At 44.3% G+C, this 20,192-nt stretch overlaps 1 protein-coding gene across 2 annotated transcripts in view; it reads right to left on the bottom strand.

Moving 5' to 3' along the window:
- Positions 1-20,192, bottom strand: part of KIAA0232 (KIAA0232 ortholog) — a 111,940-nt gene that overhangs the window by 7,021 nt on the left and 84,727 nt on the right. For both annotated transcript variants that reach the window (XM_077815877.1, XM_077815878.1), the window contains exon 6: positions 15,071-18,347. In XM_077815877.1, the coding sequence (XP_077672003.1) occupies positions 15,071-18,347 (3,277 nt within the window). The remainder of the gene's footprint in view (positions 1-15,070; positions 18,348-20,192) is intronic.

Raw genomic sequence — 20,192 nt, 5'->3', positions numbered from 1 at the left:
GCTCGACATCCAGATTCCACTTTTATGTAAAGTTGAAGATCATGAAATAGGAAAAAATTCACTAACGTGAACAAGTTGCTCTGTCCATCCTTCAGCTGAATAAAAGGTAATAACAATAAGTGGTAATTACAAATTTGGAGCCTAATCCTGAAAAAAGCAGTTACCTACCTCTCGTAACTGTTGTTCTTCGAGAGATGTTGCTCATGTCCATTCCATCTCAAGGGTCTGTGCTTGCCACATGCACCGGTGCTGGACGTTTTTCCCCCTGTGGTATCTGTAGGGCTGGCTCTTGTGCCCTCTGGAGTTGCACACATATGCACTGGTATAAGGAGCCCTTCAGTTCTCCCCTTCAATTCTTTCTTGTCAGAACTCCGACAGAGGGGAAGGAGGGTGGGTCAAGGAAGGGATATGAGCAACACATCTTGAAGAACAGTTACAAGAGGTAGGTAACCATTTTTTCTTCTTCGAGTGCTTGCACATGTCCATTCCACATCAGGTGACTCGCAATCAGTGCCTCTGGAGGTGGGCCAGGAGTTCATGGACGGGTCGACTGTAAAACCGCTCTGCCGAAGCCAGCTTCATCTCAGGCCTGATGAGTGATGGCATAGTGGGTCATGAAAGTATGGAGAGATGACCATGTTGCGGCCCTGCAGATGTCCTGGATTGGAACATGAGCCAGGAATGCTGCTGACGAAGCCTGTGCTCTTGTTGAATGAGCTATCATTATTGGCGAAGGTATGACCTTTGCCTACTCATGGGTGGTGATCCAGGACAAAATACTCTGAGAAGACACCAGGAGTCCCTTCATCCTGTCAGCCTCTGCAATGAAAAGCTGAGATGACCTACGGAAGGGCTTGATTCGCTCAAGGTAGAAACCCAGGGCATGTCCGACATCCAGAGTATGCAAATGCCTCTCCTCGTTGAAGTTCTGTGGCTTTGGGAAGAACACTGGCAGGCGAATATCCTGATTGACATAAAACTGCGACACCACCTTTGGCATGAAGGCTGGGTAGAGGTGCAGCTGAACCATGTCCTTATAGAACACTGTTTAAGGGGGTTCTAAGGTTAAAGACTTTATCTCAGAGACCCATCTCGCAGAAGTGATCACTATGAGGAAAGCAACCTTTCATGATAGATCCAGAAGTGATCAGGATGCCGATGGCTCGAAAGGAGGCCCAGTGAGCCTAGATAGGACTAAACTGAGGTCTCATTGGGGGGACCAGATCACGGACCAGTGGAGTCTTTCCAGGCCCTTGAGAAATCTGATCATCATTGCCTGCAAGAAGACTGATCTGCTCTGGATGTGAGAGTGGAAGGCTGCCAGGTGTGCCCTGATCGATGAGAGTGCCAAATCTTGGTGCTTTAGATGGAACAGATATTCTCAGATGGATTGTAAAGATGACAAACGAAGAGAGGTTCCATTCAGATGCCCAGCAGGGGAAGCGCTTCCACTTAGCCAGGTAAGTAGTCCTGGTAGAGGGTTTTCTGCTTTCTAAAAGGAACAAGTTGGATATGTCTGGAGCAAGCCTGCTCCTCGAGGCTTAGCCATGCAGCACCCATGCTGTCAGGTGCAGGGAGGCAAGGTTCGGGTGCAGCAATGGTTCGTGGTCCTGCGAGAGCAGGTTCGGGCTGTTTGGAAGCGTCCACAAGCATGCCAAACCAGTATTGGTGAGGCCATGCCAGGGGTATCATGATGACTCATGCCCTGTCCCTCTTGATCTTCAGAAGAGCCTTGTTGATGAGAGGCATTGGTGGAAAGGCGTACATCAGGTTGCCTATGCATGACAGGAGAAAGGCATGTGAAAGCGAGCCCCTGTTGAGGTCGGGAAGAGAACAAAACCCATGACATTTTCTGTTTTGTTTGGTAGCAAATAGGTCCAGCTGGGGAGTTCCCCACTTCTGGAAGATGTCCCAGTGACATCCAGGTGGAGAGTGGAGTGAAAAGAATGACCTGCTGAGGCAACCTGCTAAAGTGTTCTGGACCCCCAGGCGATGCGAGGCTTCAAGATGGATAGCATGTTGGATACAGAAGTCCCACAGGTGAAGGACTTTTTGGCAGAGAGCTGATGACTGTGCTCCCCCTTGCTTGTTGACATAGAATGTCGATGCTGTGTTGTCCACAAATACCTGCACTACTTTGTCTCACAGTTGGGGAAGGAACACTTCGCAAGCCAGATGGGTGGCTCTGAGTTCCCTGATGTTTATATGTAACAACAGCTCCTCTTGGGACCATAGGCCCTGGGTCCTGAGTGTACCGAGGTGGGCTGCCCACAAGTCCAAGGCATCAGACACCAGGGATGTGGAGTCGCAAGTGGAACCCCTTCTGTCACATGGTGCGGGTTTGACCATGCTAGGGAGGTAAGAATTTGCGGTGGTATTGTGAGATCCAAGTGATGTTTGCCTGAAGAGTAGACTGATGCCAGCCACATCTGTAGGGGTCTGAGATGTAGCCTTGCATACTGTATTACATAGGTGCACGCTGCCATGTGCCCCAGAAGCCTGAGGCATACTTGGGCTGTGGTGAGTGGGTAAGTCGTGACTCGGGCAATCAGATCTGACATCCCTGGGAATCTGGTTTCTGGTAGGAAAGCTCTGGCTTGGGTAGAGTCAAGGACTGCTTCGATAAGCTATTCTTTGTACCGGGACTAGTGTTCATTTATTAACAGGCCCAACACTTGGCAGGTGGCTCATAGTACTACGACGCCGCGTTGGACTTGTGCCCTCGAGTGACTCTTGATGAGCGAATTGTCAAGGTACAGGTAGATCTGAATACCCTAACGTTTGAAGTAGGCTGCGACTACTGCCATACATTTTGTAAACACTCTTGGTGCTGTAGACCAAACAGGAGCACTGCAAACTGGTAGCGAGTCATTCCAACCACAAACCGTAGAAACCTTCCGTGGCCATGGAACATAAAAAAGTGGAAGTATGCGTCCTTTAAGTCAAGGGTGGCGTACCAGTTCCCAGGATCCAGGGAAGGGATAATGGAGGCCAGAGAGACTATGCAGAACTTCAACTTCTTGAGGTATTTGTTGAGGCCTCGTAGGCCTAAGATGAGTCGGACACCCCCTTTGGCCTTCGGTATCAGGAAGTAGCAGAAGTAAAAGCCTTTCCCTCTTAGTTCTTTGGGAACTTCCTCTATGGCCCCCACCCATAGAAGGGCTTGCACCTCCTAGACAAGGAGTTGCTCGTGAGAAGAGTCCCTGAAAAGGGATGGAGATATAGGGTGGGAAGGAGGAATAGAAATAAATTGGAGGGTATACGCCACTGGTCTGTTGTTATAACAGTCTAAGCAGGAAGGCAGGGCAATAGGCAGTCTGAAAATAAGAGGGAAGGGGTTGGATCCTGGGTTTAGACTGGGAGGTTGCCCTTGGGTGCACCCTCAAAATTCCTGCTTTTTCCCCAGGAGGGTGGCAGCTAGAGCCTGATTGGGTCGATGTGGCCGGTGGTTGGCCCTGGCAGTGCTTGTAGCCCCTGTCCTCCTTTCTATAGGGCTCAAGCCTGGCCTGGCCCCTGAATCTCTTGAGGCTGTTGAGACCTGAAATGTTTCCTTGAGGCTGTGGGAATGTAAAGGTCCAGGGAGCGTAATGTGGCCCTAGAATCTTTTTAGTCTGTGCTGCCTGCTATCAGTTTGTTCTGAAAACACAGCTGATCTATGTAAGGGGAGGTCCTGATGGATGGTTGGATCTCCTCAGACAGGCCAGATGACTGCAGCCACGATGCCAGTCTCATGGATATGGCCAATGGTCTTGTTCCAACTGCTTAGTCGGCAGCATCTGAGGCTGCCTGGAGGGAGGCCCTGGCTACAGTCTTGCTCTTGTCAAGTACGGCCAAGAACTCCTGTTTAGACTCCTGCGGCAGAGAATCAGCAAACTTGGCCATAGAGTGCCACACGTTGTAATCATATCGCCCCAGCAAAGCTTGGTGATTCAATATGCGCAGTTGGCAGTCGAATAAACTTTTCTGCCAAAAAGATCTAGCCTCTTTGCCTCCTTTTTTGGGGGGTCGAACTGGTTTGACCTAGTCTATCTCTCTCATTGGCAGCTGTAACTACTAAGGACCCAGGGGAGGGATGAGAGTACAGACAGTCAAAGCCCTTGTCAGGAACATAGTACTTTCTCTCTGTGCGCTTAGAAATAGGGGGCAGAGAGGAGGAGGTCTGCCATAAGGCCTTGACAAGTTTCAGGACTCCCTCATGGATGGGAAGGGCGACCTTCAATGGGGACGCTGCTGCCAAAATATCAAACAGGGTGTCCGTGGGCTCCTTTAGTTTCTCCACTTCTAAGCCCAAGTTTGAGGCCACACGCTTAAGTAATTCTTGGTGTGCCTTAAAGTCCTCCTGTGGAACTGAGTGAGATGGTCCCACCACTGCCTCATCGGGTGAGGAAGAGGCCAGAATGGGGGGGAGGTACCAATTCCACTTCCCCAGTCAGGGCGGCCTTGTCCAAGGCTAGGGGAGGCGCTTGGGCACCTTGGACCTTCGTCTGAGTCAGGAAGCAGGCGGTATACCGTTGCTGACCACCTTTCTGAGGCCCCAGAGACTGAGCGTTGTACCTGGGATCCCAGGGTAGGGAGAAATCCCCAGGGGATCCAGAACCTTGTGGCCATGCGCTTGCTGACGGGCCTGGGGAAAACCACTGGCAATGCAGGGTACACCTTGCTCTTGGGCGTAACAATCTCCTCGCCCTCAGAGCAAGGGTCCTCCCTCGGTGACCAGGGCGGTGCTGCTGCTGTCTCTGCTTCTTCACAGTATTGGGAGGCCTGGTGTTTAGTGCTTGGGGAGGAGTATAGCGGTTCCATGGAGTGATGCCATATGTCTAGCGACCAATGACACTGCTCAGGGAATCTGTGGCAGCACTCCTGGGACCGGCGGTGTGCCTCTGGGGACCACTGTGGAGGAACTGATGCCAAGAACTCAGCGAGCAGTATCGGGTCTCTGAAAACTGATTGCGTGGCTCTAGGGATCACTGATGAGACTCTGGTGACCAGCGCGGTGCCGTGGGGATGGGGATCACTGCAGGGGCCCCATCACCAGCTTGCCTGTAGACAAGACCACCACCCACAGTACCAATGGGAGGTCCCAGGACCGCCCTTCATAAGGTGTCAGCATCACCAGCAAGGGAACAATGTCCTTGGCTGCTTGAAATGCCTCGGGCATAGACGGCACTGTCAGGTGTTGGACACCCCTACTGCTCCCAGGGGTCAGAGACAGGTCCTGGGACATGCTTGGCAGTCTGCTGGATGTGGCTGTTGCCTCAATAAGTTCTGGGAAAGATAAACAGCCCAGCACAGGTCTCGGCTCATCCCCCACCTTCCCCTTGCAGGATACTGGGATGTGCCCTCTTCCTGTATGCGTCTTATGTCTCTTGGCAGGTACCGGAGACTGGGATGAATGCCGTGAGGAGGTCGACGGTGAAGGGGCACGCCTTACAGACGCCAATGTACTCGGTGCCAAGTCTGAGCAAGTTTGCTCGGAGGCCGGTGTGAAGGCTGACTCCAGCAGAAGCGCTCTAAGTCTGCTGTCCCACTCTTTCTTAGTACACTGTTTGAATCCTTTACAGATCCTGCGTTTGTCACGTATGGGGTCTTCCCAGAGTACTTCAGCAGCTCTGATGGGGATCACTGACAGGCACGGGCTTCTTGCACAGCTTGAAGCCTGGGGACCGGGGCATGCCCCATCCCTGGGCTATCTATAACTTACACTGAAGTAACTATATACACTAAAATCACTATTGAAAAAAGATAGGAAAGACCACTGGTATGGACATTTCAGCACCATCACTGGTGGTAAGAAGGAACTGAAGGGGGGGGCGGGCCAGCGGCGCCTTTTATACTGGCACATAGGCGTGCAACTTCGGAAGGCGCTAGAGCTGGCTCTATGGATACCACTGGGGGAAAACTTCCAGCACCAGTACATGTGGCAAACACACACACCTGACATGGAATGGACATGAGCAAACACTCGAAGAGGAATACTTACTACTGAGTGTATATTCCTACTGAAATCAACAGAACTACTCACACAAGAAAGTACTGTACGCAGAAGCGTCTGCAGGACCACATTCTCATGAAAAAGATTTGTTGCCATTTAGATTCAGTAGTAATAGTAAATTAGAGAGACAAGGTGGGTGAGGTAATTTCTTTTATTGGACCAACTTCTGTCAAGCTTACACAGAGCTCTTCTTCAGGTCTGGGAAACATACTGAGGTCTTGTCTACACTAGAGAGTTTTGTCGACACAAGTTAAGCCGACAATCAGAAACCAGTATAATTACAACGCTTATGCATGTTCATACTAAGCGCCCTCTGCTGGCAGAACACATCCACAGATGGTGTTCTAGCATTGACACTGATAGCAATGAACTACAGGTAGCTATCCCATTGTGGTACTCGCCACATTTTGCAGCTAGGATTTGTGGGAAGGCGGAGTGGATCGCAGTGCATCATGGGCATGTCCCATGATGCAGTTCTTTCTGTCCCAGCATTCCATGGGCTTCCGACTGCATTTCACAACATTTTTCAATGGCCTCTGTTTACTGCACGCCCACCATCTCTGTCTGAAAGGATGGATCCCACACTGCGCTCTACTGTTGTAGTTACTGTTATGAACACATCACGGATGGTCATGCACTATATCATGAGTAAGGCTACATTTTAATCATGGGTATTTTTAGTAAAAGTCATGGACAGGTCATGGGCATTAAACAAAAACTCATGGTCCATGACCTGTCCATGATTTTTACTATATACCCGACTAAATCTTGGGGAGGAGGTGGCCTAGGACTCCCGCTGGTGCTGCAGAGAAGGGGGGTGAGTTAGCGGGGCTGGCAGGCTCCCGGCCCGGCTCGTCGTGTTTCCCCAGAAGCAGCGACATGTCCCTCCCTCAGCTCCTAGCAACGTGTGCTGCTCCCGTAGCTCCCATTGACCGGGAACCATGGCCAATGGGAGCTGCGGGGGCGATGCCTGGAGGCAGAGGCAGTGCACGGAGCTAGGAGCTGAGGGAGGGACATGTCACCGCTTCTGGGGAGCCCCCATGGAAAGCACTGCCAGAGCCCTCACCCCTCCCATACCTTCTGCTGCTGCTGGGGGGGCGGCACAGTGGCACGAGACTGCCCCAGCAGCGGCTAGTGCGGCTGGCCCAAGAGCTGCCCCCCAGGCCAGCCACACTGACAGAAGTCACGGAGGTCCCAGAAAGTCACAGAAACTGTGACTTCCATGACCTCTGTGACAAACTCTCAGCCTTAATCATGAGCTCCCAATCTGAACGGGAATTAGAATTGCCTGACTTGCTGCGTGCTGTGGAAAGAAACAACGCCAGATAACTTTTGGCATTCACAGAGCAACTGAACACGGTAGACCATCACTTTTGGGCTCAGGAAACAAGCAGTGACTGGTGAGATCACATCATTATTCAGGTCTGGGATGATGAGCAGTGGCTGCAGAACTTTCGGATGCAGAAAGCCACCTTCCAGGAACCATGTGCTGAGCTTGCCCCAGCACTGTAGCACCAGGACACCAAAATGAGAACTGCCCTCTCACTGGTGATCACTGTGTAGAAGCTGGCGACTCCAGACTGCTAACGCTTGGTCGCAAATCAGTTTGGAGCCAGGAAGTCAACTGTTGGGGCTGCATTAACCCAAGTGTGAAAGGCCATTAACTGCATCCTGCTACGAAGCACTGTGACTCTGGGCAATGTGCATGAAAAATTGGATGGCTTTCCACCAATGAGATTCCCTAACTATGGCAGGGCAATAGATGACATGCATTTTCCAATTTTGGCCCCGCACCATCTTGTAACAGAGTACATCACTAGAAAGGGTTACTTCTCTATGGTATTGCAGGTACTTATGGATCATTGTGGGTGTTTCACTGACATCAACAGGGTGGTCGGGGAAGGTGCATGACGCATGCATCTTGAGAAACATAGGCTTGGGGTTGATCCCACTGTCCACTGCCTCCAGCCCGGATGAAGTATCCACAGGGCTCCTAGTGGTGGAGGTGGGGTTGCCCCCAAGGATGGCATCCAGCTCCTTACAGAAGCAGCAGGTCTTTGGCGCAGCACCAGAGTGACAGTTTGCCTCCCTTGCCTCCTAGAATGTCTGCTTCAGCTCCTTTATCTTCGCACAGCACTGCTCCACGTCCCCTTCATAGCCCTTCTCCAACAAGCCATGAGAAACCTGACCATAGATATCTAAGTTCCTACAGCTGGAGCAGAGCTGGGACTGCACAGCCTCCTCTCCCCACAGTGCCAGCAGAACCAACAACTCAGATGTGCTCCAAGCGGGCGAGCGTTTGCTGTGTTGAGCTGCAGTAGTCAGCTGGGAAGATGCAATGTGAGTTCTACATGCCGAGCAAACAGCAAGTGGCATTTCAAAAATTCCTGTGTCTTTAAAGGGGGAGGGGGCAGATGCCTGTGTACCTGGGTGCAGAGCAGCAGAGTTCAAACTGCTGACCTGAGCGGTCAAGATGGGCATTGTGGGACACCACCTGGAGGCCATTTACAAAGACATAACCAAACACAGTGCCTACAGCAACACTTTGTTGATATAACTTTGCCACAAAAAGCGCTATGCCTCTCGTCAAGGTAGTTTTATTTTGTTGGCAAAGCAGGAGAGTTTTGTCGACAAGGAGCATTGCAGTGTATACACCTCCAGTGTTCTGTCGACAAACCTGAATTTTGTCAACAATACTGTAGTACAGACCAGGTCTAAGGCCTGGTCTATACTTGCAAGTTTTTTCGTCAAAACGCAGCTTTTGGCGACCAAACAGCAGAGGCATACACACTGCAAAGCCACTTTTTGTGCCGAAACTCCTCAGTTACAGCGCTGTAATAAAACCACCCCGATGAGTCATAAGGCTTTTTGCGCTGAGGCTTTAGCGCCCATAGTGCTAGTGTAGACACCATGCTTGATTTTAGCGCACTAATTGGTCTCCAGACAGCGTCCCACAATGCCCATCCTGACCACTCTGCTCAGCAGTTTGAACTCTGCTGCCCTGACGCCAGGTAAACAACTACATAAATATCAATTATTTTAAGAGGTGTAGAACACCAAGACCAGTACAATAACTGTTGTTTCTACCTTTCCCTCATTGCTGTGAATTGGCTTTCCTCTTCCTTCAGAGACTGAGTTTTCAATCCATCTCTCTCTCTCACACACACACACACACACACACACACACATTCCTGCTTTTGCTTGCATAGAATGTTCCACACTTGCTACAGTAAGGATTGTATCCAACTCTACATTTTTCTACTATGACTAACTGGCAGCCCAATGAATAGCACACGTAAACTGCACAATCAGTTAACAGACCTGGATAGGATTTAGTTGTAATCTTGTAAGAGATTAAGCTGATATTTGATAGACATGCTAAGAACCAAAGCTTGGATTCTTCCACGCTTAGCTTTTGCAAGGATATTACGGAGTAAAAGAGACTGACCAATATAAAGCTGAGGATGACTAGGCCCTTATATTGATTATGAAAGCACACTTACATATTATTTCTGCTGGATGTTCCAACAGTAAACCTGGAATTATCAAAGCTAAAACCCTGGGGCTGAATAAATGAAAGCGCAACTGCCAGCAGTAGCAGAGAGAAGTTGAAAAAGAAAGCCATTTTATTTCCTAAATTTGGCCAGTATATGCAAGATACTTCAAACAAAACTTGAGACAGAAGCAGACGTGAAAAAAAAATGCAGATATTAGATTATTGTGTTAGATTCTGAGGATACACTTGTCCTTTCTGTAAATTTACTCACATGTAAGTGTTCACTACACATTCAAAATCCAGTCCAGTCTATTATAGATGAACATAATCAACCTAATCTGGACAGGGGTCAGTTCAAGCTACTTGAACAACCAAGGCTGGAGTTGTAGCAGGAGACCAAACTCAGGTAATCCCATCTTGTATATCAAAGATAACTGTTTGGCTGTATTGTATCTCTCTTGAATTGGAACAGACCTCAGGCTGTTTTCAGATGTACGCGTGCCTTGGACAGAATGTATCTTAACATGACCTAGAAGCTGAAAGCCTGCCAAGAAGCAATAAAAAAAAATGCAATCAAGTCAGCCATGGTTGTTTCAAAGCCTTCTGATCCAAGGTCAAAAGCAGTAGAGCATCATGGACATTTTAGGAGCTTTAGTCCACTCTAGATACAATGCAAGGGACCTTTTATTTATTACTTTATTGTTATTTCACATTTCTGCCCAGGAGCATATGCAGATGTATGAAATAAATGGATTAAAACCACAGCCTTCCGAGTAAAAAAAAAAAAAAAAAATTCAAGGATAGTGATATCCTCCCAGGGTGAAAGTTAAAGAGGAGACATTCTCCTGCCCTCTTGTTTAGTCTCAGTCAAAAGGAGTAGTGCACCTGAAGAGTCTTCTAGCTTTTCAGAGTAATCTAGGTAACAGGAAAGGTTGTCTCTATCATCTCCTGTTTCCCAGGGTTGACAAAGTCATCACTCTCTCCTGAACAGGCTGCAGTCATGTGTAAGTTCTCCGGCTGGATGGCAGTCTCCCTCTGACTCTCAGAAATTGTTTATCTGGAAATGGAGGTTGTTCGATTTTTGTTTCTTCTATTGTTTTTGGCTTTTAATTTGGCCAAAGGGCTAAGCTAAACTAAATCCAAGAAAACCAAAGCTATTCCTCACTCCATGAGTCCAGGGATCCACTAATTTTCCTTTCCCCTCCACTCCCTCAGAATGTTTGGAAATGCTGAACGGAGAGGTAGGAGGGGGTGCACATGCGCTATAATGGGCACTGCTTGGCAAAGGTTCTACTGTTAGGCAGCACCAGGCAATGCATTACCCGTAAGTGGCAATATGCAGAGCCACTTGAAGAAGAACTGTATTACCAATAATATTTACATGTATTGGGAGCCCTGCCCGCCAAATGCCTGAGTCATCCCAGCTCTAGAATTTTCAGTTTCATGAGTACTAAATAAAATCAAACCAAATAAAATAATTCCAACCCCTAAATAAAACAAATCCATTTCACAGAAGACTTAGCAATATGGAGTTTATACATTTAATAGAATTCATAGTAGTCCTCTACACTCATTAGAGTTTACTAAATAGTTTAGGTCATCAAAAAGTTTGCTTCAGTTCTTAGAACTCTATTCTCTTACTAATGGACTTAGAGTGATAGTTTTAAGCTTTCTGTAACAATCCCCAGGTATTCTGCCTATGGCACCTTGTTCTCCTGCTCTACTCAACTTAAAAAAAAATAATTTATTTAAAAAGACTTCTTGTTAAAAAGAAACAGGGTCAAGACATGGCCTCTGATGAGCCATTTTTGTAAGTCCATTGTAAATTCATCTTCACTACCCAATGATTCTCTCAATGTGCAAGAATCCTCAGATGGTACAGGACTGGCACACTGATTTCAACACAACCCAGCGGTGTAACTTAGAGAAGACCAGAGACTGCTTTAAACTACACCCAGGAAACAGAATCAGGGAGTTGTAAAGCCTCTTATTTCCCTATCCTCTTGACCTGTGTTAGGATATAGATATTCAGGCCTGTCTGTAAAGGCCTATACTCTAAGAATTTAGGTGTATTCTTATCACTTGGCTAGTGATAGAGGTATAAAAGAAAGAATCAAAATCACTGCCTGCTGGTGTAAGGGTCTTCTCTTACTGTGACAGTCTGAGGCCCTGTTCTTAGGCTAAGGCCTTAGGCTAAGCAGCAGAGACAGCCATAAGCTGGGAAGCAAACAGTCACATCCTCACATTCCAAACTAGTCACACTGAAATACGGTGCTATTCGGCTGTTAGGAATACAATCCTGTCCTGTATTCCTATCACCTCCAGAGAAAGGGAAGTGCCTAGAAAATGTAAAAGGAAACTTAGTTTGATGCATCCTGTCTGGCAAAAACTCACTTATCAATAGCTGGGATGTGAAATCCTCACTTCTGTATTGTTTTGTCATTATAGTTCCCACTTTGCTATTGTTTGTCTGTATAATCTCTGTCTGGTTCTGTGATTGTTCCTGTCTGCTGTATAATTAATTTTGCTGGGTGTAAACTAATTAAGGTGGTGGGATATAATTGGTTACATAATCATGTTACAATATGTTAGGATTGGTTAGTTAAATTTCAGGAAAATGATTGGTTAAGGTACAGCTAAGCAGAACTCAAGTTTTACTATATAATCTGTAGTCAATGAGGAAGTGACTGGGGGTGGGTGGGGGTGAGCATGTGGGTGTGTGTGATGGGAACAGGGAATGGGGGTAAGAAAGTTGGAATCATGTTTTGCTAAAGTGGGAGATGGGAACAGGGAATGGGGGTAAGAAAACTGGAATCATGTTTTGCTAAAGGGGGAAATGGGAACAGGGAATGGGAGTAAGGAAGTTGGAATCATGTTTGGCTAAGGGTAGGAATGGGAACAGGGACACAGGTGTAAGGCTCTGTGGTGTCAGAGCTGGGAAGGAGGATACTAAGGAAGGAAACTGGAATCATGCTTGCTGGAAGTTCACCCCAATAAACATCGAATTGTTTGCACCTTTGGACTTCGGGTATTGTTGCTCTCTGTTCATGCGAGAAGGACCAGGGAAGTAAGTGGGTGAAGGAATAAGCCCTCTAACAACCTGTTCTGAGTTGGAAGAGCTACTCCTGGGGACCTGGCCCACAGCCTCTCCACAGTTGAAGCTGCAACAAGGTTCCTCTGTCCACTTTAGGAAGGAGCTAACTTTAGGCTGCACTCTATATTCTAAAGCAATGAATCAAATGACTGTGATTTGGAGCTTCATATGGCTCAGCTGCTAAGAACTTTCTAGCTATATAGAGTTCCCACCTGGCTGTGTGATAGAAGCAGATCCAAGAGTGGGAAGCCCCTTGGTGTTCCCCCAAAGCACGAAGATTAGGGAGGAAAGACATCACTGGATAATTTCAACTAGCAACTCAAGCCAAAGGTTCTTACTAAGCACTGTGATTATCTGGCACCAGGCACCATGTACTGAGCAGGGGAATTGATGCAGGAAAGTTCCTTATCAAGGACATGCATGCTTTGGATGGATGGATGGATGGGCAGGGAAGAAAAATGACGGGAATAAAGAGCCTAGTGGTTCTCTCCACCGGAGGGGGCAGGGGTATGTATGATATTCCAGCATTTCTACTCCAAACAGATGTAGGAAGTGTAGTTACAATCTTGGTGACTCCTGTCGCAAGACTGGGGCAAAGGGAGTGATATTCCAGCAGTCTGAACTGTGCTCATGAGAATTCAACTTGTGCTGTCATCCTGTCATTCCACATGCAGGGGAAAAAAAGAAACTTGAGAGTATATTTGTGGTGACTACAGACGTGTACTAGAGAAGTCTACTGCACCACATCAAGCTAAGTAAATCATGTCAAGCCATGGCTAAATAAAAATTCTGTATAAATGATGAATCTTAAAATTATTATGTTTTTTATTAAGTCTGATAGTGCTTGTGTAGGAGCAGGATTTTATAATTGTACTATGAGAATTAATGTATGGTTTGATTAAATCCTGCCAGCCACCTTTTTGAATAGCAGAAAGGAATGACCCTCTGTGACTATGGGATTCTGTTTCCCATATTCATTACAAATTGGGCCCTCCTGTATCATGTCTATGTTAAGTAGATTAGAGGAACGTTAAAGGCCTGGGCCTCAATGTGAATTGTTTTGGTTATAAAATTTAGCAAGGTTTAATTTACAATGTCTTTTCACTCGATATAAAATACTGCTGTTTTTATTCTCAGAGGTCTCTGTAAAAGACTGTTTGTGTGAATAAGGAATGCATGCATCAGAAAAAAAAAAAAGGTATAAAGGCCATTGTTAACCAGATGGTCAAAAAAGGAGGAGCAAAGACACTTATCGAGACTTATTGATGCCAGAGAATCATTAACGCGCATCCATGATTGAGGAAGGGCAGACTGATGACCCTGAGGTGGAGGCTGACACCCCTAAAGACAATTGATTAAATCAAATCTGGGACAGAATAACCCTCTCGAAGGTGTTTTGGAATGTTATCATCAACAAATAATACCAATTAAGAAGTAACCGGTCATAAACTGACACAGCAAAATCCATAGACTTCAACAACAACAACAACAAAAAGACTATAAGAACAGGGTGCTTTGCTTGTTCATCTTGCCACTACTCCAGAAACATTGGATCGTAACCGACAGAGTCCGGCTCCCCTCTGCGACCAATCTGGCTGGCCACTAGATTGATCCAAACTCTGGACGGGTAACTGTAAACATCGACTGGCGGGACTGTGTGCATGGTGTGTGTGTGTGTGTGACTAAAAAGCATATGCTAACTGCTATATTCTCAATAAATGCGGCACGTTGCCTTCTCCCCTATAAAAGATCTCATGTGCTTTGTTTAAGCATAACACTTAATCATCAAGTGTAATTAGTATCCTTCTATAAAGGATTTAATTTTTTAATCCTTAATACAAGAACACATTCACATAAATTTAACCTGAGAGGCTAACAATATTTTTGTATTTTCATTTTGAAAGATTCTGCTCAGCATAAACCTAATTTTTCTAGAATTTAATTAATATTCCAAGCCTATAACTCATTTTCCCCTTTGAAGTATTGACCAGGACATGGCAATTCAATAAACTAAAACAGACATGATCAAAACATTGATTATTGTCCTGTTTGGCAAATGAATGCGTTTTACTCAAGTGTAAAAATGTAAAACTTCTGACTACGTAAAATATATAATGCTCTGTTAGTAAAGATATTGAAAGAACTGATTTAGGATTACAATATTCTATTTTAACATGCTTGCTTCATGTTTCAGTATTGTCAAGCTAGGAATTTAAACACATTTTTTCATCAGATTACATATAAATCAGACAAACCAAAAAAAGGAAAAGTTTACTTAATCTTTCAATACATGAATTTTTAAAACATTGAGATATTTGCTTATGTAAGATGACCCAAATAATTACTACCATTAGATCATTAACTTTGCTATCGAAGAATCAGATCTCATCCATTAAACCAAAATACCAAATTACTAGAATTGGTGTTGCATAAACAATTTATTGACTGTTGCTAGCTGCAATTCCGATAATCTTACATCTACACATACCTCTTCCAGCTCTCCTGAAGAAACAGGATTATCCTCATACGTAGGAAAATGGCAACCTGCTTTGCAATTGCAAAACCTGTTAATTTCTTCACGTTGCTCCACTATTCTGCAGTTTATTTGGGAATTTTCCATATCCCTCATATCGAGTGATTCTTTCACACTGCACTTTAAGCAGGGATTTTGGTTTCCAACTGGCAACATTCCAGCTGATTCTTCCTGGGAATCCAGTGATGTTTGTGCACTTTTCTCCATTCCAGACTTCTTTAATCTGGGAAGGAATTTTCCAGATTCAAGCTCTAACTTTCCATAGTAATGCCCTTCTTTTTCTGCATCTTCTTCTAGTGGTTTGAGATCTGCTTGTGGATCTTCAAACACATCTACTTGAGAAGGGGCTGGAATACTTCCCTCATCTTTTTCTGACTCAAATTCTGACTCACTTCCACCCCCTGGAGAAAGCTCAGATGCAGAAATTGGGCGAAAGTGAGTCCTTGGAGAAATCCGTATAGCCCTGTACTGCGTCCTGTCAACACCACATATCCTGGGATGAAAAACTTCACTGTCTGAATCAGAGCACAGAATTGATTTGGGTTTAAAACTAGGGCTGAAAGATGCAATTCCTTCTGGTTCGAATGAACACTCTACATGAAGAACTTGTGAAAATGGATTGTTCAGGTCAAAGGAAGAGAATGAATATTCAAGTCCAGGTTCTTCAACTTGAAAGTTACCACAAGCTCCCAGTAAGTCTTCATGGAAGATAAAAGAAAACCCTTTATTCAATCCATTATCTCCATTCTTCGATTGCTCATTCTGTTCAAATGATACAAATGGCCTCCATAATTGCCTGTGACCAGGAGCAAAGCTGTTTCCTGGTGTCATGAAGACATCTGTACCAGCTATTGTCACAACATCAGAAGCTGCACACTGTAATAAGCTTCCTTTTGTGTGACTGGGGGGCACCAGTGCCCATTCTCCATCACTATTAAATGTTTTGAGCTCCCCATACACACCACCAAGTATAAATGAGTTTTCTTTATCCTGGTTTATGTCCCAAGGTTTTGATGGTGTAGTATAATCACCACCATCTATTTCTGATAAATCATTTGCAACAAATGCTCTCTTCTCCAAGTTCTCTTTTTGACCTTCCCAAAGATGATACTCTGATCTCTGCACTGCCTTATTAGGTTCCTGGAGGGTTTCAACTTTTGCTTCAGTATCTAAACAGCAGCAGTAATTATTTACATCAGTTGAAAACAATTCATCTTCTATTCCTTCTATCTCTACCATTGCTGCAGAATTTCTGTCTGTCATATTTGTCCAAATGTCTTTAATAACCCCTGAGCTATAGCCATCTCCATGTGGGCTGCTTTCACTAGACACTTGTGTTGTTTCATAATCTTTACCTTCTCCTTTTTGTTCTAGCTGAATACCACAGACAGATTCTAGTTTAGATTTTTTTTTGAAAACCAAAGTGGGTATTTCTCCTAAAGTTCTAGCTTGTTGCTGGCAGGTTTCTTCTTGAAAAAAATCTAGAATTTCTTCATCTACATAACTTGAAGACACCCTAGGAACTACATAATTAATATCTTCCGCATTAAATTGTGTGGATTCTTCAAATGGAATATTTAAAGTTTCATTGTCTGAACGTGTTTCTTCCGAGTGTGACCATGGACTACAAGTTCTTGTTGAAAGATTGGAACAGTGTTCATTTTCATCAAAGGCACTATTTTTGGTCCATATTAGCAATCTAGACTGTGTCTTTCCAAGCATATTAGCACTGCTACTAGAATCTGCATTTTCATTTCCCAAATTGAGTGTTTCAAAAGAAAATGGTAAAACAGAATCTCTGCATTGCACTTCAAACACTGAAAAACAAGAGTTTATACCAGACCCTTCATTAATATCCGAAAAGAGCTCTTGATTGCCAGCAAGCATGTGTGAATTAAGCATTGTGCTGTCTAAGATAGGAGAATCTGCTCCAAAACTTTCCCCATCTGCATCACCAGAGCTAGAAGATGAACAGCACTCCCAAAATTGAGCTAAATTACTAAGGTCTTGCAAGAACCACCCTTCAGCACCAACAGAGCTGGTTGAATCTGTCCATATTGCACTTTCCCCTTGCAACTCCATTCCATCTAACACTATGCAACATTCTGCCTCAAAATCAGGTTTCTCTTTACTTTTTTGTCGAATCATATTCAAAATCCGACTTTCTCCTTGCATTTTATCTGAGGCACCAGGATCCAACATGGATTGATCAATATCCACTTCATAGAAGTGTGTTAGTTCTGACAGATGAACATCATCCAAATATTTGTCGTCCTCTGGTTGAGAACATATTGAGGTCCCAGTGAGGTCAATATCCTCATTTAGAACGGCAGGCATTTCTACAAAGTGACCATCAATAAAAGTACCTGCTGCGAGGTATGTTTTATGAATATTATTGTTGCTAATACAAAGACCATGCACTGATTCGGACAATTCTTCTACAGCCTCTGATGTTATATCACACGTATCTTGTCTGTTGCGGTATGTAGTCTCAAGCTTACTTTTTCTGCTCAGAGGAACAAAGTATTCTGTAATCGGCTCAGTATACCACAAGGGTTCTTCTTTATATTCCTTTTCGTTTCTGCTGTTTAAATACAGATCTTTTCCATCATTACTGCCAGTTTCTTTCCTTCCAATTTCTTTTAATGGTCTTTTACCCCTTTTACACAGCTGTTTGATCGATCCACTGCTGCTGCTACTTCCACTATGGATTTTTCTTTCAGTCTTTTCACCAGTCTTCACTGAAAGCCTGCTTTGCCCATTCCGCCCCTTTTTATTTCGAACTTCCCTTGTTTTATGTCTTACTTTAATACATTTCACTGATGCTTTTAATTCACCTTGATTACCACTTGAACTTGAGCCTGCTTCACTGGAACCAGACGACCAGGAGCGAGGACGCATCTTTCCCTCAGACTTATGTCGGACTTGCTTTTTATATAAAGCAGGCTTATCTTCAACAGTGCCATTACTGAACTTGTTCTCTCTCTCAGTTTTACTTTTTTTCTGCTGGGTTCTTTCATGTACAGTGGCAGACACTTTGTTACTTCTCTCTTTAGTTACTTCACTTTCACTATTGCAGTCCTTTGGAGAGGATGTATCGGTGCTAGTTGGTGGAGCATTGGATGAAGATGAGGAGCTAGAGTAAGAGCAAACTTTGGATTTATTCCATACAGTCATAATTTCTTGCAGGCAAATTGGCTTCTCAGAAAGAGGAGGAAATGCTTCATAATACCTGAAAGAAAAAGAAAAGTGATATTTAAATTCAGTTTTTAGAACTTCTACGGGCACTTCTGAAATACTTAATTTCCAATTTTGCTTTTTTCACGTTATTTTACTTCATAATCACTAGAATATTTTACAACCCAAGACAGCCCAAATACCAAGCATAATTTAGTGTATTTGAATGATGATACAACAGAAAACCACCTAAAAGTGTGCACAGAACTATGTTTAGATAATTATATTTTAAAATCCCATAATATATACAATCCTGAAAGGTGCTGAGCACCCTCAATTCCTACTGAAGCCAATGGGAGCTGAGGATGCTCAAAACCATGAAGGTTCAGTTATGAAGTTATCAGATGACATAGCTTTTCACTAGGAATTTTTAACTTTTAACTGTTTGGAATTTATGATTTCCCTATTAAAACTGCACTACTCAATGCTCCACAGAAGCTGTAAGCCAATCTATCAATTGTCAAATGACTTACATATATGCAACATGAGAAACTTCCTACATCAGCAACAATCAAATTGTAAGCACCTGGAGGATAACAGGGTTATACAGAATAGGCAGCATGGATTTGTCAAGAACAAATCATGTCAAGCCAACTTAATTTCCTCCTTTGATAGGATTACTGACCTAATGGATAGGGAGGAAGCAGTAGATGTGATGTACCTCGCTTTTTAGTAAGGCTTTTCACATAGGTCCACATGACATTCTCATAAGTTAACTGGGGAAATGGGGTCTAGATGAAATTACTATAAAATGGGTGCAAAACTGGTTGAGAGACCATACGCAGAGTTGCTGTCAAGCTGGGAGGGTATAACCAGTAGGATTCTGTAGGGTCCAGTACTATTCAATATTTTCATTAATGACTTGTACAATGGAGTAGAGAGTTTGTTTATAAAATTTGCAAATGATACCAAACTGGGAAGGGTTGCAAGCACTTTGGAGGACAGATTTAAAATTCAAAATGATGTTGACAAATTAGAAGAATTAGTCTGAATTCAAGATGAAATTCAATAAAGAGAAGTGCAAAGTACTTCATTTAGGAAGGAAAATTCAAATGCACAGCTACAAAATGGGGGAATAACTGGCTAGGAGATAGTGCTGATGAAAAGGATCTGGGTATTATAGTGGACCACAAACTGAATATAAGTTGTCAATGTGATGCAGCTGCAAAAAAGACTAAAATGATTCTGGGATGTATTAACAGGAATATTGTATGTAAGACACAGAAGGTAAAAGTCTCACTATTTGACATTCATGATGCTCCAGCTGGAGTACTATGTCCAAACCTGGGGGCCACAATTTAGCAAGAATGTGGACAAACTGGGAAGAATCCAGAGGAGAGCAACAAAAATGACAAAAAGTTTAGAAAACCTGTCCTACGAGCAAAGGTGGAAAAACCTGTGCATGTTTAGTCTTGACAAAAGACGACTGAGGGGGGACCAGATAACAGTCTTCCAATATGTTTAAAGAGGATGATGATCAATTGTTCTCTGTATCCACTGAAGGTAGGGTAAGATATAATGGGTTTAATCTTCAGCAAGGGAGATTAGGTTAGCTATTAGGAAAATCTTTAACTATAAGGGTAATTAAGCACTGGAATAGGCTTCCAAGGGAGATTGTGGATTCCCCATCACTGGAAGCTTTTAAAAACAAGTTAGACAAACACCTTTCAGGGATGGTCTGGGTTTACTTGGTCCTACCACAGTGCAGGGGGCTGGACTTGATGACTTCTCGAGGTCCCTTCCAGACCTACAATTCTATGATTCTGTAGTTTGATATATTTAAATTTTTTAAAAGAAAAGCATATTATGACTAATACATGATACTAATTTGCATTAACAA

Source organism: Eretmochelys imbricata, chromosome 4 (assembly GCF_965152235.1).
Source record: "Eretmochelys imbricata isolate rEreImb1 chromosome 4, rEreImb1.hap1, whole genome shotgun sequence".
In the NCBI taxonomy this organism is placed as follows: domain Eukaryota; kingdom Metazoa; phylum Chordata; order Testudines; family Cheloniidae; genus Eretmochelys; species Eretmochelys imbricata.
The sequence above is the reverse complement of the archived record's forward strand: the minus strand, read 5'-3'. Positions and strand labels throughout refer to the sequence as shown.